A 27,799-nucleotide genomic window follows, 5' to 3' on the forward strand; every position below is an offset into this window, starting at 1 on the left:
GGACTCGCCTCGAAATCGAACGCCGTTTAGCATTGCGGACGATCGCGGACATTAAAAATCGAACATGGTACAACGCCGATGAGGGGTTACGAGAAGACAATCTTTAATTATCAATTAACGGTCACCACACTCGTGTGCGCGAGCGCGGCCATCATCAACGCCCGACCGTTGTACCTGCTCGATTCGATCATTCCCAAGGGTGGTGGTGATCGTTCCCTCGTTTACCGATTATTATTGCGGGCTTGTCCACTGAAGCACCCGATCCTGCCACGGGCCGAATGAAAACCCACGAGCACGCCACGGTCCCGATTCCGACAAACGATTCATTTGAATGTCAGACGGCGCATAAAACTCGATGTTATTATTAATGGGATGGATGGGGCACACGCGGGTCCGGCGCTTGCGTCCTGTGGGAGAACACAGGTATGAGTCAACGAGGTCTACTGGCCCGGCTAAATGGCGCCCGTGTTTGTTCGAGCATTTGGATATGATATTCTCACTGACTCACTGATTTGGTTTGCAGGAGCTTCATTATGTGTGAGACCAGTTGTGAGCAGCAAATTCCATTGAAGCATTGCAAAACTTCCAGAAAAACGGAATTGTCCTCTAACTTCTCGCTGACTCCTAATGAAAACACTGTTGTAGAACACCACAAACAAACACCCCCAGTGCTCTTATTGTCGGAGGCGTTTTAATTACCTCACATACAAATGATCAAAAATGAAATAGAACCAGCGTTGCGAAATTGGCCGCCATTACGCGCACCCACTCGCGACATCTTCATTTTCGGTATTCGGGTTTCTGTACCGTCTCAAAAACAAACTTGGCTTTTAATTGCTGGCAGACTCGCTGCTTAAATGACAAAAAAAGCTCTTCCTAAAAAATCCAAACGCCAAGCTCGATCATCTGTTTCCCTCTGCCGATCCGCACGCTACTAATCGATTCCAGCAGCGCAACAACAGCGCGCCCGGCGTTGCTCATTTGGCGTGGCAACTGCGTGACATAAATTATTGCTTTATATGTTAATGCGATCATTACTATTTATAGAAGCATCAAAATATTCACCTTCGTTTGGTTAATTATGCTTGCCGCGGCTGGCTACCCTCGGGGGACCGAGGGAGCGCATCTGATTTTTCGGTGTTGATGCGTAGCCGTGCTAGTTCCTGCGGTGAGTGCTCCTGCTGCTTTTGTGCAGGCGAATCGGGATAAAGATAAAGCTCACGCATGCACTGCAGTGGGCTGCTGCGCCAGGTTCGATGGAAGCATGTGATCATGTGCAGGTGGGATCACACATGTGGGGATGATCTTCATGTTGCAGGAAAGGTATCTTTGGGGGCAACAGGATGATTCTAAAAGAAGGTGATCATGTTGATCGACGATCATTGGAGTGTGCAATTAAGTAAAACTGCAATTTCAAGTATGAAACGCTCTAAAAGCATTCCAAAACACATTGGAACGAGCAGAACTTGGTAGTCCTTGTACATCTTGCTGTTTACACATGTTACAGGATGCACTCCACCACAGTTCAGCAACGTTGAGTTGCATTCTCCATATTCATTCAACCCGAGATCCAAGACTCCACTGCATTCTCGCGCCCCGCTCGATTGCGATCGCGGATCGTTGTCTTTGCTTTGTTCTTCACTTGTCCTACCCAACGGTGAGAATGATTTTCAAGCATCCGAGGGGGGGGGGACATCAACAACAGCAAAATCACCAAATATTATTTACGAGCGTTTCGTTTGATTTTAATGTATCAATTAGTTTGATATTTTTATTTTTACGATTCACACAGTTTCGGGCAGCACACGGGCGAGAGATAGAGAGGGAATATAAAATGCCAACAGCGCGCAAAATGGTTCTGATTCTTGTTTTATTTGTTTTGCGTTTGTGTTAAACGTGCGCTAAGTGTTTCTGTGTGATTTTGGAGGGTTGTGTTTTTTTGTTTTTTTTTTTTTTGCTGTTTCTATTTTTTCGACCATTGAGATTATAATGCGGGAGACCATCGAGGTGGTTTGCCGCTGCATCGTCGGTTTCCCGTTGGCCGTTGGGATCGCTGGGATCCTTATTAGCAGTGTTCGCCTAATGATCAATCCATTTGTGGTGAATACACCATCGCAGGATCGGAACAGCATGGTTGCGGCGGCGTGTTTCTGCAGTGCGGCCTTTTTTTTCTTCTCGCGGCAAACTGTTTTCAATTATATCTGAACGAATATTTATCAATTTATTGCCATCATAATGTTTCGGCCACGGTTGATGAGCGGGACACTATAAAAACGGAATGCTGTGCACAAAAAAAAACGATCGTACGAATAAGGCGTGGGGAGTGCACAAGATCATGTTACAGCTTAAAGTTTGAGCAAGTGCAATATTTCAATTATAGTATTGTGCACATAAAATGCAAAATCAAAATGCTGGTATGCTAATTCAGCCTGCATCGCAAAGTTTAAAGCTTCTCCGATGCATAAATCAAACACTTCGGATGAAGAAGCCCCAAAATTAGGCTAATGATATAAATCGTATCATTAGAGCTTTAACAAAATCACCAAACAATCAATGGCCATTTCATCGCAAGCCGCTACCAACCCTTCTCCTCACAACACTATGACCGAAGGGCAGATCCTTTCACCCTAAAATGCCAATCGTTTATCGCCTAAACCTTAGGCCTGAAAAGCTGCGAAAGCTCTCACGCTACATTGCGCCCCTTTTGTCGAAACGGTGAGCCACCAACACCACCTTCAAAACCTTTCATTTTGGCTCCAAATCATCCTGATTAGTTTGGCCGTATAATTAAACAACAAAACGAAACGGTTCCCACCATCATGGGACAGCCGAAAAAAGCAAACCATTGGCTTAAATTGTAGGGTATGAGCTCCTTTTTTGCTGCTCCTGCTGCTGCTGCTGCTGTTGATGCTTCTTCCATTTCACCAGGATCCCCATTTGTCTAGCGCGAGAGAAGATTTTGCACACGGGGCAAGGTGTCCCGAACGCCCCCCAATCCCAGGGAATGTGCATAATGTACCACGATCGCGGTACGTTTGGCTTTTTGCCATTGTTGTTTGACTCCTTTACGTGCAGCCTGGCGAACCATTCGCTCCCATCGATTCCTAGACACACACAAGCGCGCGCGCGATTCCTAGACGCTCATCAATCAACCGCAACGAACCCCCAGAAAAGCTCGCCATTTCGCCGGGCGTTCGGGACACAAACCCCCCGATCACATAATCTCAAGAAGCTAGGCAATAAACTAAAGACCACCGGCTCTTTGCACAATTGATCGATGGAACGAAGCGACCGAGCGACCCATCTCAATGGCACAGGTTGACCGAGGTTGAAGGGACTAGGCCACACGAAACTATCACGACCAACTTCATTCCCTTCGGCCTAGGGTGCTCCTAGGGACTCTTAGCGAGATGATGATTTATGACGGAAGAAAATTAGTCTCCCGTTTGTTTTTGTGTTATTTTGTGGTTTTCAGCTCGCTTTTTTGCCCCTTCTCTCGCTCTCCCCCCCCCCTCTCTCTCTCTCTCTCTCTCTCTCTCTCTCTCTCTCTCTCTCTCTCTCTCTCTCTCAATCCAATTGTGGCTGCCCAAATTACTACTTGCCCCCTTCGCTGAGCCATTTTGTAATCAAACATCGAAGGCGGGAGGCTGATAGTTTCATTTCGCATTAACGCAAACCATCCTCACAGTCACATTCGCTTTTTCCCCCTGTTCATTACACCCTCAAGAGGCTAAAAGATTTATTTGTTTGTCGCTTTTTTTCTAAAGCTTTGGCTTTGGTTTTTTTGGGTTGACGAAACGAAAACTCTAATTAAGAAGCGTGTCTTTTGGGCTGGTTCGTTGCTCGATCGTGTTCGTGTTCGTTCGAGCAACCCGTTACATCAGGTCGCAGTGATCGAAAACGGCACCGCCTAGCAGCGTTGTTGCTTAGGCGGAGTGGGAATGATTAAACATTACTCACCTCATAATGCGCTTTGATCCCACACACAATTAGGGGCTGCAAAGTGGGTGCTATTATAGCATAATTGACTTGTTATTAAATATCGCTTAAAACAAGCGTGGTGTGATGGAGCCAGTGCCCTGGAGAGCTAGGCTAAATACGTCATCCAAAACGGCTGGGGCGTAGAGTTGGTGTAAATAATCAATAGATGTGGGAGCAAAAATTCGAGCGGAATAGGAGTTTTTAGTCCATTGATTAGTGTTTGCAATTAAGGAAGAATAACGTAAGAAATTAATTCACTTAATCAATGCTGTCTGAGTAGGTTCACGAGTATCAATATGATGAAATTGAGCTCCTTTGAGCACCTCCATGGATACAATGACAAAAGTTTCTTCTCTCTTCGCTTCTAAGCCATTATAAAAATATTCTAAAAAACATTTCAAACAAACAATATCTTTCAGCAACTTTTTTACGTTACATTTGCATTTGCGCCGTGTCGTACTGCTCAAGACTCACACGTACATTTATTTCCCCTTCTTTTAAAGCCCCCTTCCCTGTTTCTTCGCAAGCTTCTTACTCTGTATCGTTTTGTTCGCTTTATCGTGGAGCTTTCCTTTGCGCCCACCCGAAAAAAAAAAATGACGCACACAACAATCACGGAGGGCAAAGCCACACACAACCGTGAGATCGCACATTTTAATTTAACGCTCCAACCCCGTCCGTCCGTCCATCCGCACCGCCGCGGACACACGGCCAAGGCATTCGTTGGAATTTCGTTTCGCGATGTACGCTCAAGCAAAGGACAAGGAAAAATCGAGCCCTGCACAAAAAAAAAGGCTTCGCGAAAGGGGGAGGCAACACGCGGAATGCGCGTTCCTTTGCGCTCTGGCCGTGGAAGTGGAACCGCCAGTGGAACCGGTACCGCACGCCCAAATTCGGTACCGCGAGGACCCACGCCCGACAAAACCATGCGAAGACAAACAATCAGCTCACTTAGCCTGCCATCGTCCTCCCCGAGACGTGACCATATGGGTTGGGGAGGGAGAGGACAGGCTGTGTGCACAAGGTACACAAGGTCCTCCCGGGGGCGATCGCGGACTGCAGTGGCGCAGATTCGAGTCGCGTTTGATTTTCCGTCTTCGTCGCCGCGTCGTCGTTGTGGTTGTCGTCGGGTGAGATACTGCGCGCAACAGTACACGGGTGACGGTAATCGCCCCGATCGAAGCCGGGAAAGGATTGCACACAGCGCTACAAACAATCCTCCCACGGCCGAACGCGCCCAGCCCCGGCAGTAATCGCACCGTTTATGCCGGGGCAGGGCCGGGATGAAAATAAAATGCGCAGCAAAGAACGAGAGCAAGCGAGGGAGGATACGCTAGCCGGAGGCGAAATTCTGCACACCAACAGCTCGTTCGGCGGCGGCGGCGGCGTTCTGGAGACGTTGTTCGAAATCGTCCAGTCCAAAAGTTTGCATAAGTCTCGCTCCCCAATCCATCGCCTCCCGGTGGATCGGCAATCTAGCTCAGATTCAGAGCCCAGCCAAGTAGCCTGGGCATATGATCCTGTGTGTGTGTATCTCCAAGGCAACACCAGGGGGATGGGGCACAAAGACGAATGGAGAGAGAGAGAGAGAGAGAGAGAGGAAAAAAAAGAAGCAAAACGGAATAGCAGCGAGCGGGGGAACACAAAAATTTATATAAAACCCGCCCGGGAACAGCGTGGGAAATGCACAGTAGTGTGTCTCTAATGTCTTATGTTTTGCCTCCCTTTGCTGTGGGGAGAGAGAGAGAGAGCAAACGATCACGCGAAAAGGGGAGAAGAAATACCATGCCCAGAGCACCGCGATGGTGAGAGTCGCGAAGAACGCGTGTACCACACAGTCCATTCGGTGCAGGAATTCGGGAAAAGAAGCCGGTGGTCCTGTGGAATGGCAGCCGCCCCAATAGCCGCCCCCGGGAAACGAGCCGAGAGACAGAGCGCGACTGTGTGTATGTGTGTGTGTTGAAGAGGGGAGATGGACTGGGGGGAAATTGGAGAGCAAAATGGGGAGCGGGACAGATAAGGACGGACAGTTGAGCGCTTCTTTTCATGTAGCCCCACGCAGACTGACTCCACGCAAGGGGTGGAGGCCGGGTAGGGAAGAATTTGGGGTGGGCCATTCTGGTGGTGGGTTTTGTGTGAAACCATTTACTGTGGAGCCCGCGTCCATTGGTAGACAGTTTGACAGTGAAGGGTTAGGTTCGTAGTCTTATTATTATACTTTTAAAATAACTGTTAAAAGCTTACTTTTTCTTTACAAATTTTGAAATATGAAAATTTATAGATTATTTTCTATCACACAGCTGCATCTTGAAAATGTCAAACAATTAAAGCGCAGCTATTTTGGCACAAACCTTTGCCTACTTCGATGGCCCGTGCAAATGCCAAATCCATGCGAACGCCAAACAATCGAGAACTGTTGCTCCAAACGCACATAATGGCCAGTAAATAACGAATTGCTATTATTGATCGCACGGGGCAACATGAAGGCAAAGACGAAGAAATAAGGAAAGAAAAACGACGGCAATCGAAAACCCTTGCTGAACGATCGAGGGGAAATCGATTGATAAATCAAACATCGTGACCGTTGCTGGGTGCGGCACCGGATTCGAGCCCGTTTCAGCGTGCGATCGTACGCCCTCCTCCCTCCCAATCGATTGTACCACCAAGGACCACCGCACGCCGCGGCCCATCTGGGCAGGATCGGTGTGGAAGAACACACATACACAACGGCACAGTAAATGCCTATAATCAAAACGCGAAGAAGCTAAAACGGCGCAAGAGAGGCATTAAATTCCACCACGTTTGTGCCGCCGTCGAAGGGGTACGGGGAATGAGAAGAGCCGGGGAGGCACAAATAACAATAACAATAAGCTGGCGAGCGAGCCCTTTGGGGCCATAGAGGCGGAGTAATTTCGGAGTCCAGCCTGATACTTGGGACACACACACACACACAAACTCCACCTCACGTGGACGGGGCACGTATTCGATTGGCTTAAGTGCGCCGTCGTCTTCGTCGCCGTTCTGCAGGAATGTTTTGGGCCGAATTTCGATTCGGTTTAATGCGGCGCGTTTCATACTGCGCACTGCGTTGTTAATTCGTCGTTGGGATGGTGTACTTTTGTACCATCCCGAACGCGTTGTACGTAAACGTACCTTCGATAAAGCAGTAAAGTATGGGCTGTATTAACAACTTAATCAGCAATCAGGCAGCGTACGATGGTTGGTACAGGCAGCAGCAACGAAAAGTCGTGGAATTCAAAATGGTGCTTATTCGAATGGAGCTTGGATGAGAATGAAACTACTATTTTTATACAAATATGTATGTTTTTTCAATGAATAGTATAGAACGAGAATCCTTAGTTCAACTTCAGCTTAAGAAGACTTTAAGATGATCATGAAGGCTTTAAATGAAAAATCTAATGACAAAGTCAACCTCTTATTACATTTAAGGACAAACTGGTCGTATCATGGCCAAGTATCCTTAATACTTCATTTTTTGATCTGACTATACCATATTAAATTTATTTACCAACTTAGAAATCATATGCACGAGAGAAGAGGATGTAAAAAAGTAAATAGCATATCACAGATAGAATTTCATGACATATGAAAATCAGATACTGAACACGATATTATCAAACCAACAGAGCAGCATAGCATTTGACTTTATTCACGAGGTACACTGTAAACACTAAATAAAATTTCATGATTCATTCCTCGTTATCCTAGGTCAACGAATGATCATTACGTATTCGAAATAGGAAAAGAAAGATAAACTGAAAAGGATTTTTGCTGCATGAGAACATTATTCTGTGACAAAATAATACCTTCTTCTTAATGTAACGACCTACGCGATGCTCCAAGTTGAAAACAGATTCCTCCCGAAAATTAGAATCGAACAACGTCTGGCTTTCACAGAAGGTAGGAGGTAGAGGAGGTATCTAACATTAATTCTTTTATATAAGTTTGTGTAATTTGGTTCATTATGTTATTGTTACAAAAAATAAGTATTTCTCAAGAAATACGATTAATTTCACTGTTGGCGTCGATCGTTACTCCATCCTGTAACGGTTACCCGTACCGTGCCTGTTATTGCAGTTTAAATCTACCAGTAATGTCAGATGGTTTATACCAGCACGATCCAACCTTCCGATACTGGCACGATTTTCCCCGAAGTTTGACAGCTCTCGCAGCGAGAGGAACACAAGCATTTCTGTACATCTTTCTCGTTTCAGGTAAATTGATAATAATTATTTATCAATGAATATTTAGAGTTAGCTAAACTCCCCCACGCCCTTAATCTCTTCCGACGGACGCACTGTACGCGGTACGTGCATCGGATTATCCCGCCCTATCACTGCCTCGGTACTGCGGTACAGACCGACACAGAAGTAGTTCCGCGTACACTTTCATCGCCAAGGTCGCCGCGGTCGGTCAGAAAGTGAAGGAGTAAAAAATCTCGTCCTTCCAGCATATTCCATACAAAGCCGTGTGTGCGTGCGTGAACAGATATTTGGCAAAATTGCAACCGCGCGGCGCCTCTATTGGCAGTGGAAATATTAACCTTTTCGTCCTTTACTTCGACAGTGACTGGGTGCCGGACGCAACATCTACACTCACACACACACGTCACACACGTAGTTCAGTCGTCGTGCAGAGCTTGAAGCGATTGGACCACTGCCGTTAAAATGTTACGAACAATCATCGTACGAAACGAGAATCTCCTGCTGCAAGGATCGGTCCGCAAAATACTGAAAGGAACTGCCGTCCGCTCGCTCAGCAGTGAGTGCGCCAAACGATCAGCCGCCGGCCACCGCAGGTAGGTTCCGTCCGCCGAACTGCTGCTGCTGTTGGTTATGTAATCTCCGGAAAACGAGATAAATCGGTGAAATTGTCGGTGTTTAGCACACTGTTCCCGTGTGAAAGCAACCGGTGAAATAATGGCACGTGCCATTGCGTGTCCGTCTGCCCTCCGGCAAGGACAAATGACTGTTTGGAGTGCGGTGGAAGTGTGGCCTTGGTTTTGATATACGATATGTTGTGTAATCTAAGCAACCCACTCACCACTCACTGTCTAGGCGCCAGCGGGTGGGAGGGAGGGAGGCCGTGCTTGCAAAACGTCATCATGTGCATGTGCGTGTGATTGTGTGACGATGTTTACCGAAAGATAATTGATGCAATCAGCTGCAATTGCACAACAAATGTAGCTTTACTGATTTTTGCGAACGTTTCGTTCATCTATTTTGCTGTTTTAGAAGCTCGCACAACAACTTATCGAACGGTCGCAGCAGCCTGAAGGAGGTGACATGGAGAACGAACTTTGTTCGCGGATATTGCAGCGGCTTTCCGGCCCACTCGAAGGTCCTGCTGCCGGCCCTGTCGCCCACGATGGAGCTCGGAACTATCGTCAGCTGGGAGAAGAAGGAGGGCGACAAGCTGAATGAAGGTTTGTTTATGTTTACTTGGTGTAGTAAACGAATGTAGCTTTGCATACGCGTATGGCGTGCCGTGCTTCGCGTAGTTTGCAATATTCCCAATGACCTTGCTGACATTCAGCCAGCATGGTTGTGCATCGGAAGCGCTCGGTCGAACCGACCTTATCGCATGATCCGACTGATCCACTCGCATGCTTGCCAAGCTATCAGCGAAGGGGGGCGAAGAAGTGATGATGCTGTTTGTGCAATGATCTGACGCTTTTCCCTTCCCCGTAGGTGATTTGCTGGCGGAAATCGAAACCGACAAAGCGACCATGGGCTTCGAGACGCCCGAGGAAGGTTACCTGGCGAAGATCCTGGTCCCGGCCGGCCAGAAGGATGTCCCCATTGGCAAGCTGGTGTGCATTATCGTTGAAAATGAAGCCGACGTGGCAGCGTTCAAGGATTACAAGGATACGGGCGGTGCGGCCAAACCGGCTGCTGCGGCTGCTCCCGCACCACCATCACCGGCCGCCGCCCCACCAACACCAACGCCACCGCCAGTCGCTGCGCCACCACCACCGCCACCAATGGCGGCCGCCCCTCAACCCATGACTGCGGTGGAGCAGCGTGGACCCCGTGTCTATGCCAGCCCGATGGCGAAGAAGCTTGCCGAGCAGCAACGTTTGCGATTGGAAGGTACGACGGTGTTCCGGCACATTAACCAGCTTTGGTACAAACACAGCAGCAAACACGTCATGACTAACGCCGCATGCATTCCGTTCGTTTTTTTTTTATTTCTTTCTCGTCATACTTTCCTTTCTCCCCCACCCTCCGAAAAAGGCAAAGGATCCGGCTTGTTTGGTTCACTAACGTCTAAGGATCTTGCAGGTATGCAAGCGGCCGGTGCTGCCCCATCGGCCGGCGGTGCGCCTGCTTCCGCAGCTTCCATCCCTGCCGGTGCGGCGTACGTCGACCTGCCGGTATCGAACATCCGTGGTGTGATTGCGAAGCGATTGCTCGAGTCGAAGACCACCATCCCGCACTACTACCTGACGGTGGACGTCAACATGGATCAGGTGACGAAGCTGCGGGCCCGCTTCAACAAGCAGCTCGAGAAGGAGGGCGTCAAGCTGTCGATCAACGATTTCGTCATCAAGGCGGCGGCAATGGCCTGCAAAAAGGTGCCGGAAGCGAACTCCGCCTGGATGGACACGGTGATTCGTCAGTTCGACGCGGTCGATGTGTCGGTGGCCGTGTCGACCGACCGGGGACTGATTACGCCCATTGTGTTCTCGGCCGACCGGAAGGGCATTGCTGACATCAGCAAGGATGTGAAGAATCTGGCGGCGAAGGCGCGCGACGGCAAGCTGCAGCCGCAGGAGTTCCAGGGCGGCACGTTCAGCGTGTCGAACCTGGGCATGTTCGGGGTGACCCATTTCTGCGCCATCATCAATCCGCCCCAGTCGTGCATTCTGGCCGTCGGTGGCACCCAGAAACGTCTCGTACCTGACAAGGACTCAGAGAAGGGGTAATGTTGTAATGCAAATGCAGATGCAAAGGGGAAAGGTGTGACTCATTTTGTTTATCACTCTGAACAGCTTCAAGGAAAGTGACTACGTGTCGGTAACGCTCAGCTGTGACCATCGTACGGTTGATGGTGCTGTCGGTGCCCGCTGGTTGCAGTACTTCCGCCAGTTCCTGGAAGACCCCAACTCGATGTTGCTGTAAAGTGTTGTAAAAGTGTTCTTCGACGGTAAGTTTTATTGTAATTTGTTGGTAATCCCGTGTCCCTTGTGATCATTACTATTCTTCTTGTACTTGTAGGCCCTCTATATGCCTTGTGGCAGCAAAATTAAAAAAAAAACGAAACGAATGTCCATCTTCCATCAGGGGGTGCTACCAGAGCGAAACACACACACACACACACACACACACACGTAAGGAGGATGATACATGAAAGAGTGGATATAGAAAAAATATACTACTAGTAGTGGCCAGAGCCAGTGGTCAGAGGTAAGGAAAAGTATTGATGCTTTAGTTGCATAATTACTGCACTCATTCGTCCCAGGATGTGTCGCGTCCTATATCAAACGCTACGCAACGCAACGCAACGCAACAAACAAAGAAAAGAGAAGGTCATCGGACCACCAGTGAAGATGATGATGGACTGATTTCCCTCCCTAGCAAGGATTTCCCCCTACATCGCATACTTATGTACCAAATAGTTAATAGTTCCATACCGAGATTGACGAGCAATACACGCAACGCAGGACACTTTTAGCTGCAAATGCTGCCGAAAGTAACCAATTACCTGTTCATAGTGTAGGCCATAGAGAGACAGAGAGAATGAAGGAGACGTTATACCGTTGTACAATAGGAACAGAGGGCCGTACCGCTCATATATTATATATGCTTATTGAATAGTAGTCTCACACACACACCCAGGGAGGGGAAACATTGCACTGAAAGAAGGAAACAACCCGTACAACCGCATCACAAGTACAATACGAGATCTGCTCATATGTTTGTTGCGCAGCCCCGGTGTGAGTGTGTGGCAGACCGGGAAGCCAATGAAAAGCGAACAAAATCATCACCACCACCCTTCCTTCCTTATCGGCTACTCTTTCTTCAATTCGGCGATGAAATCGGCCACGAAAGTGACATCTTCCTCTATCAAACAGCGCTCCTAAAGCCACCAACACATCGGTCAATCTTTGATCAATCGGAGGTTGAAAGACGCGGATGAGCCACAGATAGAGCGAACAGAAGAAAAGACACAAAGACATCAAACGTAAACAAAAAAATACTAACGAGGGGACAAATTTAGACGACACTTGATAATGATAATTGATGTTTTGCTTGTTGAACAAGATCTTTATTGTATAGTTTTGTTTTATTGCGCGCTACTATTATTTTTAACATCGAGGAATAAATCAAATTTATTTATTGGTTACCGTTGGTTCACCGAAGGCACTTAATTGTAACAGTCCCAATGCGCTCATTTGAATGTGTCTTTCGGCTTCGTCGTCCCCAGTGTGTTGTGTTGTTCACCGAGACAATAAAGACACACCACACGCACCAGGCAGTTGGTATTTGAATCTTGAGCAAAACAATTATTGTGATCGTACAGAATCGAAAATTTTAGTTTAAAACAAAGCACCACCAGTCAGTCAACCAGGCGTATGAAATATGTACTACAAAATGTCAGGATACAAATACAACAACCTATCGGAGCTTACTTCGGAATTGTATCTTCTCTGCGGAAAAGGAACCTTATTCCAAACAGAAACTCAACGCAAAGAAAACAGATCAATGTGTGAACTAGGTAGAAGAATAACAATCGATGTTTTTGCAACCCCATTTCCCCGTCTCGCTTAGCAAGATGTGGCTTATTTAATGTGGATAGTTTGTACAGTTTCAGCATTTACGTGTTTGAGCAACTCGACCACGATCGCCGTTCAATCGATCACGTCAAAGTCCATCTCGCAGCAGCCGCGCACGTTCAGCGTGTCCAGATTGGTGCCAGGGATGTGGAACAGCATCCGTACGCGATACGTGCCCTTGCCCATCGCGATGTACTGCTCCAGGTACTTGATCTTCAGCACCGCAGCATCGAGATTGTAACGACCCTGTCGATGAAAGAGAGAGAGAGAGAGAGAGAGATTGTAATGACCTTCCAAAACAGGAGCTCTGTAAACGACTTAATAACTTACCGTCATGCGGCCACACCGATCACCGTTGGTCATTGAGCTGGCAATGAAGAACCAGGGCCCACTGTCGTCGGAATGGAACCGATCGCAGTGCATCGGCTCAATGTACTCCTTGGGATTGTCGAGACAAATTTTCGCCGTTTGCTGTTCACACTGGTAGGTCGTGATGATCAGTTCCCACTCGACGTCGTCGGACGATTCCCGGACCTCGTACTCCGCGTGCAGCGTGTCGCAAACGCCCTCGGAATCACGATCAAAGCGTACCGTTTCCAGCGAGATGGGCATTTCGTTGTACGCAAGCTTCACGTCTTGGCAGTTGGAAAACATGGTCATGTTGACACGCTGAAGGTTGGCGCGGAAGTTAGGCAAACGTTTGCACTCTCCACACTGATACTGCTTTTCGCGCTACTTACCAATCCATGAGAAAGTTCAAAGGTACCACAAATGATAAGCACATACAGCAAGATGCACCTTTTGATAGCCATTTTTCAAAGAAGAAAGTGAATTTACCCTCCAGCTTCGTGGTGAGTAGTGAAATTGAGCTTCACTGCAGTTGTACCGATCGCTTTATAGTTATCAGAAGGTATCGGAAGGGCTTGGAACTCGTTTCAACAGTCGCTCAGATATAGTCATTATTATGACGGTGCAAAATTTGCGTAAACGCAATGGCATACTGCATTTGCGTAGAGCTGTAATTTATGCGTAGACTATCGAATTAGGCGCACGTGCTCGCATTGTTGAAACGGGACGGAGCAGTTTCGGTTACATTGATGAATATACTAACCAATAATTGATGAATTTCGATATGGTTTGCCACAGGAAGGCACGTTTTTCGAAACATTCGTTCGAGATATGTCGGTCAGTTGTAAGTTGCGACCAAAGCGATCAGTGACCGCCACCAAGAAGGTGGGTGTGGAGATTCTATAAACTCGTTGATCTTGTAATACCTAATTCCAAATTAAGTTATTTTCCATCGTATTCCACCAACACATAGCCAACAAAACATGTTTTCAGTCTTAAAAAGCGTTATTCAGATTTTGAATTTTCCACCACTTTGTACAATTGGCTCAGTATTTTCATTGGGAAGCATCGCCGTGGCTGGAAAATATTGAACTGGTTGCGACTAGAAACATTTAGATACAGAAAATGTGTCGTGTGGGCTTAAATGACTTACCAATTGTTTTATTTAATTTAGTTTTGCCTAGAAATTGCACAGGATTAACTATTTCTTTTATTTAAACTCATTCGCGTTGCAATTTCCTTCACAAACTACGCGCAGTGTATTGATCACAACTGTCAACGCAACATGACAACGCACCTGACAGTGAAACATACACGTACCCGCTTCGTTGTCGTACAACTTGTCAAACTTTTGTCAAAATTTCTAAATCTAGCAATTTAGAAACGAAAAAGAAAAGAAAAAGCAAAGTGATTTCTATTCCATTGTGTAGGATTTTACATTGCACTCGGTTTGTTCGGCGTAAAGAAGGTTGTCTTCTGCGCACCGACGACTCTTGCTTCAATTCGGTGCCAGTTTTCTACACTGCCCACACGCCAGTAGGTCGGACGGATTAGCCAACGGGGGCGACTCTTCGGTAGGCAGTCGTCGTAGAGAGGAGTGCAATCGCAGCGATTACTCGACTCGCTCCATTCGGTGCGACACCAAAACCGATTCCGCACGGTGGTTCCTGTCCGTTGCCACGGTTCGCATTGATTTGTCCATTATCCTTGCCACATTACGTAAGGAGAAGTGCTGCGAGGAGACAGCCTGCGGAGGGGGAGAAGGTAACGAGGCCACCGTTGATAACACTGCTGCACACCCGCAAGAAGAGGAGTAGGAAGAGGCCGCTGGTGAAAAAGTACACTCCCGAGTCGGTTGGATGTTTGGTTGATGAAAGTGGTGGCAAATATTGCTCCAGCCCGTCAATCCGCCCTTCTGTTGGCCAGAAGAGTGCAGCGCAAGTGTGGAGTGGCAGTGGAGTGGTAGTTCCACCGTACGCAGCTTGTTAGCACAGGTGATCACACATCACAGACGGCCATCCATCAACGAAGCGGAAACGATTGGCGTTCGGGCGAAACGGCTGTGGCACGACCACCGAACGACGGCACGAGCGCACCAGCACCACCAGCATGGATAACGATGGGCTGTCGAACGAGCAGACGGAAAAGGTGCTCCAGTTTCAGGACATTACCGGGCTGGACGATATGAACGTGTGCCGCGACATACTGATCCGCCACCAGTGGGACCTGGAGATCGCCTTTCAGGAGCATTTAAACATACGCGAGGGGCGCCCGTCGGCGTACGCCACCGAGTCCCGGGCGCCCGCCGTCATTAACGATCGCTTCCTGCAGCACGTGTTCTCCAGCGCCCGGACCAGCCCGTCGCGCGAGCCGGGCGGAATTGCGGGCGTGATCGGGTACATGTTTAACTACATGGTAAACTTTTGGTGCAGCGCGTTCTCGTCGCTGCTGTCGTCGATCCTGGGGCTGTTCCGCGACCAGGAAAGCATTCCGGCCGATCCGCTCGGCGACGTGCTGAAGTTCATTCAAACGTACAATGAAAAGTACCCGGAGCATCCGGTGTTTTACCAGGGCACGTACTCGCAGGCACTGAACGATGCGAAGAACGAGCTGCGCTTCCTGCTAGTCTATCTGCATTCCGAGGCGACGTCCGAGGCGGTCGCGTTCTGTCGCGGCGCCCTGTCCGACCCGCTGGTGATCGAGTACGTCAATCGGCGGATGCTGTTCTGGGGCTGCGATATGGCCTCGCACGAGGGCAAACGGGTGGCGACGACGGTCAGTGTCCGTACGCACCCGACCCTGCTCATCATCGGCATGCGGGCGAACAAGATGATCATTATGGGCCGGCTGGAGGGTGACTGTTCGGCGGAGGAGCTGATCCGCCGGATGGACACGGTGGTGAACGATAACGAGGTGTGGCTCAATCAGGCCCGCCAGGATCGGCTCGAGCGCGATCTGACGCAAACGTTGCGCCAGCAGCAGGACGAAGCGTACCAGCGCTCGCTGCAGGCCGATCAGGAGAAGCAGCGCCGGAAGCAGCAGGAGCGGGAGGAGGCGATGCGCATCCAGGCCGCGATCGAGGCGGAACAGGCGGCCGAGCAGCAGCGCAAGGAGGACATCGAACGGTTAAAGCTCGATCTGGCCCAGCTAGTGCCTTCGGAACCGGAAGCCGGTGCGCCCGACACGATCAGCATAGTGTTCAAGCTGCCGAGCGGGCTGCGGTTAGAGAGAAGGTTTAGAAGCACCGACACAATGAGGGTAAGAACGCGCCGAGTGCACCAGCCCGTGAACCGCACCTAATCATGCTTCGATCATGCTTCTTTTGCAGGATATTTACCACTTTATTTTCTGCCACCCGGATGCGCCCGACTCGTTCGAAATCACCACCAACTTCCCGAAGCGCGTGATCAAATGTTCGGGCGACGAGCCGGGACAGACGCTGCTGCTGTCGGGGCTGAAGAACCGCGAGGTACTGTTCGTCGCCGATCTGGAGGCGTAGTGTGATAAAGAAGGGATTGTCGGAACACCATCACCACCACCACCACGACCACCACCGGCACCACCAGAAGCAAACACCGCGCGATGTTAACACCGATTTGCTTTTTGAACCGTTAATGCTACTCGCGCACTGCCAGCTGCCACAGGACCGGCAGACAGGAGGAAGAATTGGGGGGGTTCAACTCGCGATGGTCGTGGGGATGGCGCAACGGATGAACCCGCAGCTACAACATATACACCTTGTAGTAGACGGCCACTGTGAGTGCGATTCCTTTTTCTAGTTCTTTTCGAAAGCAAACGGAGCAGGAGGAGGGCAAGCGCAAGACAAATCGGAGAAAAAAGGCGTTTAATTTTTAAGAAGATCCGTTTTCTTAGCTTGAAGCGCAACAACTTGTGTATGTGTGTGTGTTAGTGTGTTTGTGTAGAGAAAGCACGAGGCGTGGTGGCCAACGCGGACGGCGTGCGGTGACAAAGAGAAAGAGAAAAGAGAACGTTTACAATACCAAATGGTAGTAATTGTGAATACTTATTTGTTGCTTACGTGAAACTCTTAACACTGTACATTCAGCTAGAATACAGAAGCATAAATAGTCTCTATCGAATGTTTTTTTTACAGTTCGCTGTATGGGTTCTTTCGTTTGAAGATCGCCCTCTAGGGCGTACGGCTTGGCTGTATAGAGAACTGAATACGCGTGAATAAAATCGATTTATTTCCTTTTATTTTGAACCATAAAATACACAACGGCGCTATTTGTTTTACGCCATACATACGCAATACATACGCAAGAACGATGTAAATAAGATATCACTTATAATAATTAAAAAAAAAAACGGAAGAAGCTACGAAGTACGGTTAGAGTAATAAAAGTATAGAAAACCATTACGTTAGGACCATTTAACCTTACGCTGGAACTATCCAATACTTCTGCCGCATGGCCACGTCACTGTAAATTAGACCGTAAATATGGTTTCGCTGCATTAATACTACACACTGGCAGTTGTATAGGGTTGTCGCTGGCCGTCCGACCGTCCTAATCCTCAGTCTTAAATGCACCGTCTTCCGGGAGTCTCGCTGGAGACGTCCACAGTCCTATATCAGCACGTCGTTGGTGCTGTTAATGTTGATCGGAGGTAGATAGATCGAGCGTATCTGTGCCCGCAGCCGCGCAATGTCCACCTCCTCCCGCTCGAACTCGCGAATGATCTGCTCGAACTGCACCAGCCCCTCCCGGTTGCCCGGGAAGCCGTAGTCCTTGATGACCTCGATCTGGATCTGCATCACCAGCGGGAAGACGTTCTGCATCATCTTGATCATCTCCTTGCCGGAGTTGGCCTTGGCTTCGGCGAGCTTTTTCGAGTTGTCCGGTTGGTTGACCGTTTTGAGGATGTCCACCAGTATGGTTTTGCCCGTTTCGGCGTTAAAATTCGATAGATACGACATGGTGTGGCGAACGGGCGACTGCTGCGATGGATTTGTTATTATTGTCCACTGCACAAAGAAATAAACAATCTTGCTTTTTCTCGTTGTGACTGTGTTGGTGTGTTGAAGCGTAGCTGTCAGATCGGTGGGTGTGCCAGTGCTGCCAGACAGTACATGTTTCGGTTGTTTTTTTAATTATTTTCATGGATATTTTTATGCAGCTTTTAATTTACGATACAAATAGATAAAACGTTTATCGTAAATCACCTCGAAGGAAACAAAATCACAAAATCTCCCCAACTGCATTTTAAACACGAACAACTTATCTAGCTGGCAACACTGCAGCACACTTGTCAGCTGATTGCAAAACATTGCGAACTGCTCGCCGTACCGATCGATTGCGCAAAGATGAAACGCGACCCGTTACCGTTATTGTGAGTTTTTCGACCTTTTAATTTACGGCTTTCGCTTCAGCACAAACCCCACCCACACCACGCGCCCACGATGTTGCTGTCGTCGAGCTCCACGCGGGTTGCGGCACGGATGGGCGTCAAGATGCTTGCACGCGGCATTGGCCAAACGGACCACCACCACCGGCCACTGCTCCAACTGTGCTGCGCTAGCAGTACCAGCGCGGGTTCTACCGCACCGACGAGCCTGTTCTCAGCCACCAACACCACCACCACCACTACCAGCACGGTACGGGGCACCCAGGAAAGGTGGATGCAGCGGTTCGAGTCGGAAAGCATCCCCGAGCCGGAAACGTCCATCGTCAACATCATTGCACACGTGCTCGACCTGTCCGGGCCGGGCGAGGTGGGCAACCATCAAAACTCGGCCCTGAACGAAGCGCAGATGGCAAAAATCGAACAGCTCTGCCAGTGCCGGCTGGCTCGAATGCCCATCCAGTACATCGTGCGCGAGTGGGACTTTCGCGATTTGACGCTGAAGATGGTGCCGCCGGTGTTCATACCGCGCCCGGAAACGGAGGAGCTCGTGGAGCTGATACTGCAGCAGATGGACACGCAGCGGGAGACGCTCTTTCTGGAGATCGGATGCGGTACGGGCGCAATAAGTCTTTCGCTCCTTAAGCACGCCCCCAAGGTGAGATGAATAGTGTTATTTTGTTGCCAGCGTTGTTAAAACGGCCTTTTATTTCCTCTCCTTTGTACACAGTCTTCTGCAATCGCGATCGACCAGAGCCGGTATGCGTGTGAGCTGACACGCGAGAACGCCGAAACGGTGGGCCTGCACGAGCGTTTGCGTATATTCAAGCACAAAGTGGTGGACGATCTGCCGGCGGAGCTGGGCGGGCAGAAGTTCGACATGATCGTTAGCAACCCGCCGTACGTGCCGTCGGTGCTCATTCCCACGCTCGATCCGGAGGTGAAGATCTACGAGGATCTGCGCGCGCTGGACGGCGGAAACGATGGTTTGACTGTGATAAAGGCCATCCTGCGGATAGCGGGCCGACATCTGGCCAAGGATGGCGTTCTGTGGCTGGAGGTGGACAGCGCACATCCACCGATAATAGAGGAGTTTCTCTCGAAGCACGGCGAACTGATGGGATTACGGTTTTTGGCATCGTATAAGGATCTGTTCCAGAAGGATCGCTTCGTGGAAATTGCTAAGCTATAGACGGGCGGGCGGGACGGGCATTTTGTTAGAAGGCCCCAAATGTGTTAGTTGAGCATAAACAGGAACATAGTGCAGATAATTGCAGTGTCAACATGTCTGTTAAATTATACGTTTTCGAGTGGCATGGTATGGCATTGCTCTCTCTCTATCTATCTATCTCGTTCTCTTTGGCAGCCTTACTCCTCTGGCTACACTCGAAAAAAAAGCTTTATTCTCGTATAGAAACGAATAACTTATTAGAGCAATCGGCCCTTGCAGCCCTTTTCGCCACAGTTGCAGGTTAGATGCTTTCCGTTGACGGAACCCACGTCATAATTGTAGTTCCACGTTAATTCCGTACCGGCTGTAATGTTACGCTCCGCAAAGAACGCTACCCAGGGGAACCGCAGATCGTGCGTATCGACAAACACGTTCTGGACGAAGAGATTAGGATTGCAGGAGTGCTGTGGTGTGGAAGGGAGGGGGGCGAAGATGGAAGAGCACAGGGTAGCCAACACATAAAATAAAAAGACAGTTAAATCGTTTGCATCGTAGGAAGTAAAGGCAGCGCCATTTCTACTCACGTTAAAGTACCGGCCAAGGTTGCCCGATTTTTTCGCGTCCATCACGTAGATATGCTCATTCTCGCCGTACAGCTTGCGGAACAGCGACTCATCGTTCGGTCCGCCGGACGCGTCCATCATGTCCATCTCGGGATTCGGTATCAGATTGACGCACTCTTGCTCTGTGTAAGTAAAGCCAAAGGCAAAGTGTGTGTAGAAACAAAATATGCCTTTCGTGCAAAGCAATAATATTACTCGTAACACACTAAGCTTGTTTCGCTTACCATCATTTACGCCGTCGTTGGATGACTTTTTGCCAAACATGGCCGCATTCGGTCGCTCCGTAGTGCTGGCCTTTCGCAGCTGGGCCCGCGTCTTGACGACCGTTCCGCTCGGTTTGCTTTTCGTCGTGTACTCCTCGTCCGAGTCGTGCGCCGACGTGGATGGCCCGTTCTCGATTGCATCCTCCGATGCGTCCGAATCGTTCGCATTGCCGGCCGGCGTTGAGTCCTCCCTATCCGACTGGTACGCTTCCGCTTCGTAGTCCGCCTTGCTCTTTTCCACCGTTTCGATGAAGTCCAGATCGGCAAAGTACTCGTCGCCCGACTTGTCGTCGCTCATGTCGCAGATGCGATTGCTCGTCTCCTCCGTCAGCAGATGGCCGGCGTAGATGCAGATGAAGCTGCCCTTGGGCACATCGTTCAGGCAGCGGATGCCCCAGCCCTTGTTGTGCGTGTTGAACACTTGCAGCTTCGTCTGGAGCGAGTTCTGCACCACCCGGTTGAGACATTTGTCCTTCTTGCACTTGCACTGCACGTTGCACTCGTATATGCCGGTCGACAGATGACTCATCAGCCGCTTGTAGTGGTAGCCCACCGTGTTGATGTCCTGGTTCTCCTTTAAGCCGTACTTGGCGCCGGCCAGCGTCAACTGCCAGCACTGACATTTGCTCTTGTCCATGCAGTCATCTTCGCAGTCGCACCCGCACAGGAACTCTTTGTCCAGGTTCAGGTTGACGCCTTCGGTGGGGATGCGCTCGGTCGAGTACTCGCACGGCGGCGGCTGCTTGTTGTCGTAGTTGTTTACGCAGTGCACCGGCATCGGCTCGAGCCCGAACGACAGATCGGTGCATTCGAAGAAGACGTTTTCCGATTTAAACGTTGCCAGCGCTCGGATATCGGGATCGAAGTCAAAGTGCTCCACGTTCAGGGGGGAATCGGTCACCCTCAGATACTGGTGCAGTTCGGCCATATTGCGCAGCCGCCGGCCGCAGGGCGCACGGTACAGCACGACGGACTTTTTCTGGCCTCGCGCGGCCGTTTTGTGCCGCTCCCAGCCAGTGATCAGCGGCCGGGCCAGCAGATTGTACGAGCGTAAGTTTTTGCCACCCTTGTACGGGCAGCTCGGGCCACAGTTGTGCGGTACAAACTTTCGCGGGCCACGATAGTTTTTGGTCGTGTAGAGCAGCGTTCTACCGTTCGACTGGTCCTGGTCGCAATCGATGTAGATGGTGTTCCGGTTCAGCGACACGGGGACATTATTATTGTTGTTGTTGTTAATGTTGTTGTGGTTGTTGAGCGTCCGGTTTGCCGTACTCTTGCGAGCCGTCGCCCGGTTCGGCGTGTCCATCTTGGGCGCTGGTTGGTGATTGACCGTTGCCGCCTTCTTCTCCGGCGGCTGCTCACTGTCGTCGTCCTCCAGCGTAATGTACTCGATCGATGGTTCGTTGCGCTTTTGGAACTTGGAGAACTTGTTGTTCGGTGCGTGGCCCGTGTTCACCTCGCGGTACAGCGGTGCCAGCCGGCTCGAGCCACGGTAAATCCACTCCTTCCTCTCCATGCCCGAGAAGTAAAGGCGCACCAGACTGCTGTCGGTTTCGAGCACAGTGCCCTGGAACCATTTATCGTCGATCTCGACCATCATTCGCTGGCCCCGGTGCGCTTGCACCATCGGGCGGACCGATCCGCTCTTCAGCATGTAGTTTCTAATGAACTCACGCGAGTGGGGATGCACATCGTCCCAGACGTGTTTGGACTGATCGCACACCACGCGCACATCCGTGAACGGTGAGTACTGCGGGTGGCCCGAATCCAACACAATGAGGTACCGGTACTTGTTGTAGCTGCTTAACGATTCCAGTACTGTGCCCGCATAAAACGTACGGTTCATTCCGTCCTGGGTGGGGGAACTGGTTCGGGCGACTACGCGTGTACCTAGCAGCAGCTTCACGTTGGGAGGCGTTGTATAGGCGAGATGCTTTGCCGTAATGACCGTAGGTTTTGGGTCGCCGGTTAGAAAACGTACCGTATACATCTATCGTAGAAAGAATGAGATAAAGAGCGACTTGAAGGGATGGAAGTAACGCGACTGAACTACCTGACTGATTAATGGGTTTCAATACTTACATCCGATTTTACCTCCAGCACCTTACATTCAGTCCAGCTGGCGAGCACGGTTGTTCTTACACCAAAGTACTGGCAGCCCACCTGAACCGGTTCCCGGTGCAGCGTTTCCGTTTTGCTCAACATGCTCCGGAAGCGTTCGTGGGCAATTTGTTCACTCGTTGCATCGTCCTCGATTATGAGCTCCGGCTTATCAATCTTGGTCGTGCGAACGCTGTAGATATTGTTTTGAATGTCTTGAAATGCCGATTTTAACGTTTTCATTTGTGCTTCGATGCGATCCGAAGTTGCTGTGGAAACAAGCTCACGTTAAATTTTTCATCGTAAGTTGCCATTTACAAAACCGTACCTTGATTTTGTTCAGCCTCATGCAGCAGGATCGAGTTTGACCATTTAATTTGGTCTAAGCACAACGAACCATACAACTTGTAGATGACATCGTCCAGATCGGATTCGACCAACGAGACCGCTTCGGCTGGCAGGACCGGCTCTACAGTGAACATTCATAAAACGTAAAACGGGATACATAATGATCTATGAATGCTTACCATTTTTTCGCTCTATTACTGTATCCTCGTCTTCCTCATCGCTGCTATCCAACACCATAAGTATCTCCGATACGTCCGGCTGGTTGTCGTGCAAGAGCAAAGGTTGATGATTTACCAGCAATCCGGACAGTGTCTATATGTGTTAAATATGTATATAAAAAAAAAATCATACATAAAATCCTAATTGAACTTGTTGCCCCTTCAGGCACAACTTACCTCGTAGCGAGAAACCGCCTCTTCAAAGCAATCGTAACACAAGTGCTGCACTTGAATACTGTGAGGGACTTTGTACAAGCTCAGAGCAAACTCGGGAGCGTCACAAAACTGTACATTTTTCTTTTTGCACGCCGTATTGCAACATTTGGGTGCGCATGGTTTTTTGCTCTTCTTCGGCTGATCAGCGTTGCCATTGGTTACGACGGGTTCCTGCTGTTTGTTCTGCTTGTCTGCTTGTTCGTTTGCAGTTTCATCATCAGCTTGCTTGTTATTTGCATCCGTCATGGCAACTGACTGCGATCCATCTGAGGCCGGTGCTGGCGGTTCAGCCGGTTGACTATCTGAAACTAAAAATGTGTACGATTTTAGGATTCAAACGTAGATATGGGCAAATTCTATGCTTTGGCGTTACTTTTCTCTTCGTCCTCCTTTTGGACCACTTCCTGCATTTCTACATCTCCATCATTAATCGCATTTTCCGTTTCCAGGGGTGGTACAGTGTCATTAGATTCTGATTCTGGTTCTGGTGCTGTTGGTTCTTTTGTTGGGTCTGATCCTGGTTCTTTTGTTGGGTCTGATCCTGGTTCTTTTGTTGGGTCTGATCCTGGTTCTTTTGTTGAGTCTGATCCTGGTTCTTTTTCTTTATCTGTTGCCGATTTGAGTTCTTTTTCTGCTTGTGATTCTGGCTCTTTTTCCGCTTGCGATTCTGGTTCTTTTTCCGCTTGCGATTCTGGCACTGGTTCAGGTTGTGACTTTGGTTCTGCAGTTGGCAAAGCTTCTTCCGGTGCTTTCTCTTCAGGAGTCCCCTGTACGCTAGGCTCCTTCTCATCATCATCAATGCATATTATTTCGGAATCCTTCGCATTTTCTACAACACTAGCATTATCAGGAGCTGTCGACGGGCTTGACACATTTTCAGTGCTGGGAGATTCTGTAATAGTAACTTAAAACGTTTAGGAAGGGCAGGAAAACTCCGATAAGCAATAAAGTAAGGTTAAGAATAGTCATTCCGAGGAAGTGTTCTGCAAACATTAATACCTTTAGTTGCTGGTTCCTTTTCGGGCTGTGATGTTGTAGTCGCTTCCGACTCAGCATTCGTTTCCATCTCCTCATCCGATTCGAGGGAAATTATGGCGGACGGATTGGTATCCTTGTCCATTTTTTCTGCTTAATCAATCGTGTGTTTAGAATGCTTCTTCGTGTGATCACAATTATTTCAAACAATTGAATGCATGCCAGGGCTGAGCCACTTAACTGGGGTTATACAAATATTCTAGCAATGTTTCCGAAACTCAACAACAGCGACTCTTGCAAAATGCACAATGCAAATGATGCTTTTTCAGCGTGTACCAAACAACAGTCCCGGCTATACAGGTCAGTTCACAATGCTTTTCTCACCAATACACTGACATCTGCGTTTGACATTTGAGTGCAACACAAAGCAACTCGGTGTCAGCTATTCAGGTGCGTCTACACGTGAGAACTCTGCCGAACCGGTGCCGCAAATAGGTGTCGAAATGAAAACAAACATAATTTTAGAAGAAAAAGTAGAATTTCGAACATTAGTAATGAGGCAGTAAACGGTGAAAATAACGCTTGCGACATGAATACATAAACACTCCGCGTGAAAAATCGCTCCGAAGTTGCCACCGCCACGAAATCCCTGCAATAGTAACCCTGTATTTATAAATTCAACGAATCGCATTTCCTTCGATTGGTGTGCTCTTCATACCAGGTGCGCATGGCTGGGCGGAGATTGTATTGATTTTTCGATGTCAAAAAGTTGTTCCTTTTTATCCTGCCAATATTTTAGAAATTGTTGTCTTCCCGAATCACTCGAACGCCTTGTTTTCTCCCTCCTCGTTACGGCACGAAACATCCCTTCTTTTAGTTCCCCCCCGGTTTTTCCCCGGTTACTAGGACTAGGACGTAGAAATAGTTGTTTCTGCTTTGGCTGGGTACTGGATGTCTTCTCGGAAATTGGCACAGAAAAATCAAGTTGTCATAGCTCGCGCGCTTGTTGATGGGTGTTGGCAAAGCATTAGCACTTGGCAGCAACACCCACATTGGTAACCCATTTTGCTAGGGGTAGTTATGAAACTGTACGGTTATTTGTTAAAGCGTGAGATTTACCAAATCATTTACGTCCAGGATGTGTAAGTAAGAATCGAGACTGCTAGCCCCAACCAGCCCTTTCGTAGGCATACCGGTACTAAGCGAACGTTCTGCTTTGTTTTGTGTTGCGGTAAAGGTTTTCTCAGTATGAAGATTTTCTGGCAGCCGTTACGAAGGCGTTCGATCCGAAGGTGCTATTTCTCACCGTCATACCGGTCGTAGCTGGTCTCAGCACGACGCTCTATTCGAAATTGCTGCTCAGTGTATTGCTGACGGAGTACGCCAACACGATCGTCAAGTGGTACGGCACATTCGTGGCTTCCTGTGGTTCTTTTGCTGCACAGTTTGACATTTTTCTTTTCTTTGCAGGATACTCGCCGAAGATCGTCCCTTCTGGTGGCTGAACGAGACGAAGGAGTTCTCCTCCCTGAACCGTCCTAAGATTTATCAGAATGAGCTTACTTGCGAACCAAGCCCGGGTAATCCGTCCGGTCATTTGATGACCTCCACGACCTACCTATTTGTGATATTCTCAGTTCTAGAGGAATATTTAGCGTAAGTTTAGTCGGGATTAAAACTCTCCAAGACGGGAAGAGTAAACTCAGCCTCATTACAGGAAGTACGGAAGGTTCGCCAGAGTGTCGCTGCGCTTCGTCTACTACAGCACGCTGTTTTTCATATCGATTTCCCGCATGTACTTCGGATGCCATTTCCTTCATCAGTGCATCTTCGGAATCCTGCTGGGAATCCTTATGAGCAAGGTGTGTCTGTCCCATCGGCTTGAAAAATACATTGCGAAGCAGTCGGGCAAGCGGAGAGTGGGATTTGTAGTGGTGATATGCCTGGCGATGCTTTCCCTATACTGGGCCCAAAAGCTGTTGGGGATCGATCCGCAGTGGGCGGTGAAGATGGTAAGTAGAAGACGTTTTTTTTTTAAAGATAGTTCACTAACACCTACTAACCCCCGGTTTAAATACACTCACCAGGCTTTCAAGTGGTGCGAGGATCCGTTCTACTTGAAGCCAACCACTACACTAGTGTTTAGCGCAATTCGCCTTACTGGGTCACTACTGGCACTGGCGGTGGTAGGACCTATTCAAAAGTAAGTCGAAGCTAGCAAACATGTACAAAAAGCAGTAACTCTATTAACTCACCCATTGGTCTCGGTGTACTTCTTGCTTTTCCCTAGAGCTAAACCGCTCAACGTAAAACTAAGTATTCCTATGGTAATGGCAATGATGGCGTTCGAATGGATAGCATTGGACTTTACGCCGCGCAACTTCGGTGTGGTTGTGTACTTTTTATACAGCTTCCTGCTTTACTTCCTATTCACGTATGCCTATCTGCGCTGGGTACCGGCACTAGCGGCCGGCCAAGATATCCGTGCGTCGCGCAGCGAGAGAACCAAATCTAAATCGAACTAACAGCACCAGCATAAACAGCCACTGATAAGTAAGCTATTAAGCGTCGTTTTCCTAAACAGCATCGAAAGGCCTGAAACACTGCCAGGGAAAACGCTTTTCCCGGCGGCATGCACTATGCATTTTTTCATTCCATCACATATCAATTAACAACCGTAGCAAAGTAGAGGATAAAAAGCGCTCAAACAGATTACCGACAAAGGTAGCACCACCAGCAATCAACAACTACTACAACAATTACTAGTGAATCTACAATTGCCTCGCACAACTACATTCACCTACAACATAAAACGCCTGCTCGTGTTGATCTCTAAATTCTAAAACAACTGTTTATTATGGTATTTTTTCCATAAAATATTCAAAAATGCTGCTTGTTAAAATCGTCCATGACTACGATATTGATTTAGATGGTCCGAAATATGCTTAAATAGAGATAGAGTAAAGTATGAATCCTTCAGAGACAGAACAAAGCGAGAAGGGTTTCGTTGTCGAGTGAAACCCAAGAAGTCAATCAATTCCAAGCTAAAAAACATCATCTGTGAAATCTTACCTTTCGGTGATCAGGTACCAGTTTGTTGAAAACCACTTCCGCGTTGCATTCGTACCGCCAGGTTCGGTTCATGTTATGTGTGCAGTGTTACGCACGGACAGAACCTTGAACATGACATGGTTGCAACGCAAGTTTAAGCCACGCTAAAAGTTGTCCAGAGAGCGTGCTTACCTTTCGTCTCTTGATAGGGCTGGATCAAACGTTTCACGATATATTTTTTTCCTGTTACCGTCGCACGTAAGGAAAGGTGTTAGATAGTACCCCATTCTTAAAGTTACCTCATACGATACGGGTGTAGTCGGTTAGAATAGCCTGCCCCC

The 27,799-nt window shown here is 48.7% G+C and overlaps 7 protein-coding genes across 15 annotated transcripts; 4 read left to right on the forward strand and 3 right to left on the reverse strand.

Moving 5' to 3' along the window:
- The first annotated feature begins 8,139 nt into the window (after positions 1-8,139).
- On the forward strand, positions 8,140-12,636 carry LOC121597846 (dihydrolipoyllysine-residue acetyltransferase component of pyruvate dehydrogenase complex, mitochondrial). 4 transcript variants are annotated; one of them, XM_041924028.1, is made up of 7 exons: positions 8,140-8,216; positions 8,569-8,800; positions 9,237-9,427; positions 9,693-10,094; positions 10,239-10,926; positions 10,997-11,151; positions 11,223-12,636. In XM_041924028.1, the coding sequence occupies exons 2-6, from the start codon at positions 8,670-8,672 to the stop codon at positions 11,124-11,126; spliced, it is 1,542 nt and encodes a 513-aa protein (XP_041779962.1). In that variant the 5' UTR covers positions 8,140-8,216; positions 8,569-8,669; the 3' UTR covers positions 11,127-11,151; positions 11,223-12,636. The 4 variants fall into 4 exon arrangements, with proteins under 4 accessions (XP_041779962.1, XP_041779963.1, XP_041779961.1 ...); XM_041924029.1 differs by lacking the exon at positions 8,140-8,216 and adding an exon at positions 8,364-8,474; XM_041924027.1 differs by lacking the exon at positions 8,140-8,216 and adding an exon at positions 8,367-8,478.
- On the reverse strand, positions 12,026-14,432 carry LOC121597851. 2 transcript variants are annotated; one of them, XM_041924039.1, is made up of 3 exons: positions 14,283-14,432; positions 13,112-14,231; positions 12,026-13,027 (listed from the first exon to the last, which is right to left on the reverse strand). In XM_041924039.1, exons 2-3 carry the CDS (start codon positions 13,439-13,441, stop codon positions 12,857-12,859), a joined length of 501 nt encoding a protein of 166 aa, XP_041779973.1. In that variant the 5' UTR covers positions 13,442-14,231; positions 14,283-14,432; the 3' UTR covers positions 12,026-12,856. The 2 variants fall into 2 exon arrangements, with proteins under 2 accessions (XP_041779973.1, XP_041779972.1); XM_041924038.1 differs by lacking the exon at positions 14,283-14,432 and having other exon boundaries at positions 13,112-13,450; positions 13,522-14,149.
- A 35-nt stretch (positions 14,433-14,467) lies between these two features.
- On the forward strand, positions 14,468-17,222 carry LOC121597847 (FAS-associated factor 2). The gene is made up of 2 exons (XM_041924031.1): positions 14,468-16,387; positions 16,458-17,222. The coding sequence occupies exons 1-2, from the start codon at positions 15,239-15,241 to the stop codon at positions 16,626-16,628; spliced, it is 1,320 nt and encodes a 439-aa protein (XP_041779965.1). The 5' UTR covers positions 14,468-15,238; the 3' UTR covers positions 16,629-17,222.
- A 107-nt stretch (positions 17,223-17,329) lies between these two features.
- Positions 17,330-18,420, reverse strand: LOC121597852 (protein C10). The gene has a single exon (XM_041924040.1). It carries the CDS (start codon positions 18,066-18,068, stop codon positions 17,718-17,720), a length of 351 nt encoding a protein of 116 aa, XP_041779974.1. The 5' UTR covers positions 18,069-18,420; the 3' UTR covers positions 17,330-17,717.
- LOC121597848 (MTRF1L release factor glutamine methyltransferase) lies at positions 18,421-20,496 on the forward strand. The gene is made up of 2 exons (XM_041924033.1): positions 18,421-19,151; positions 19,224-20,496. Exons 1-2 carry the CDS (start codon positions 18,552-18,554, stop codon positions 19,683-19,685), a joined length of 1,062 nt encoding a protein of 353 aa, XP_041779967.1. The 5' UTR covers positions 18,421-18,551; the 3' UTR covers positions 19,686-20,496.
- LOC121597845 (histone-lysine N-methyltransferase eggless) lies at positions 19,175-25,212 on the reverse strand. Of its 4 annotated transcripts, none has more exons than XM_041924024.1 (9): positions 25,126-25,212; positions 24,432-24,878; positions 23,806-24,336; positions 23,394-23,740; positions 23,178-23,310; positions 22,979-23,119; positions 22,633-22,919; positions 20,512-22,540; positions 19,175-20,409 (listed from the first exon to the last, which is right to left on the reverse strand). In XM_041924024.1, exons 2-9 carry the CDS (start codon positions 24,550-24,552, stop codon positions 19,922-19,924), a joined length of 4,077 nt encoding a protein of 1,358 aa, XP_041779958.1. In that variant the 5' UTR covers positions 24,553-24,878; positions 25,126-25,212; the 3' UTR covers positions 19,175-19,921. The 4 variants fall into 4 exon arrangements, with proteins under 4 accessions (XP_041779958.1, XP_041779960.1, XP_041779959.1 ...); XM_041924026.1 differs by lacking the exon at positions 25,126-25,212 and having other exon boundaries at positions 19,175-20,128; positions 20,249-20,409; positions 24,432-24,974; XM_041924025.1 differs by lacking the exon at positions 25,126-25,212 and having other exon boundaries at positions 23,806-24,324; positions 24,432-24,977.
- Positions 25,213-25,409: 197 nt separating this feature from the next.
- On the forward strand, positions 25,410-27,311 carry LOC121597849 (glucose-6-phosphatase 3). Of its 2 annotated transcripts, none has more exons than XM_041924035.1 (6): positions 25,410-25,553; positions 25,645-25,809; positions 25,878-26,063; positions 26,125-26,419; positions 26,495-26,610; positions 26,698-27,311. In XM_041924035.1, the coding sequence occupies exons 1-6, from the start codon at positions 25,546-25,548 to the stop codon at positions 26,930-26,932; spliced, it is 1,005 nt and encodes a 334-aa protein (XP_041779969.1). In that variant the 5' UTR covers positions 25,410-25,545; the 3' UTR covers positions 26,933-27,311. The 2 variants fall into 2 exon arrangements, with proteins under 2 accessions (XP_041779969.1, XP_041779968.1); XM_041924034.1 differs by having other exon boundaries at positions 25,410-25,549.
- The last annotated feature ends 488 nt before the right edge of the window (positions 27,312-27,799 follow it).

This window comes from Anopheles merus, chromosome 3R (genome assembly GCF_017562075.2).
Source record: "Anopheles merus strain MAF chromosome 3R, AmerM5.1, whole genome shotgun sequence".
NCBI lineage: Eukaryota > Metazoa > Arthropoda > Insecta > Diptera > Culicidae > Anopheles > Anopheles merus.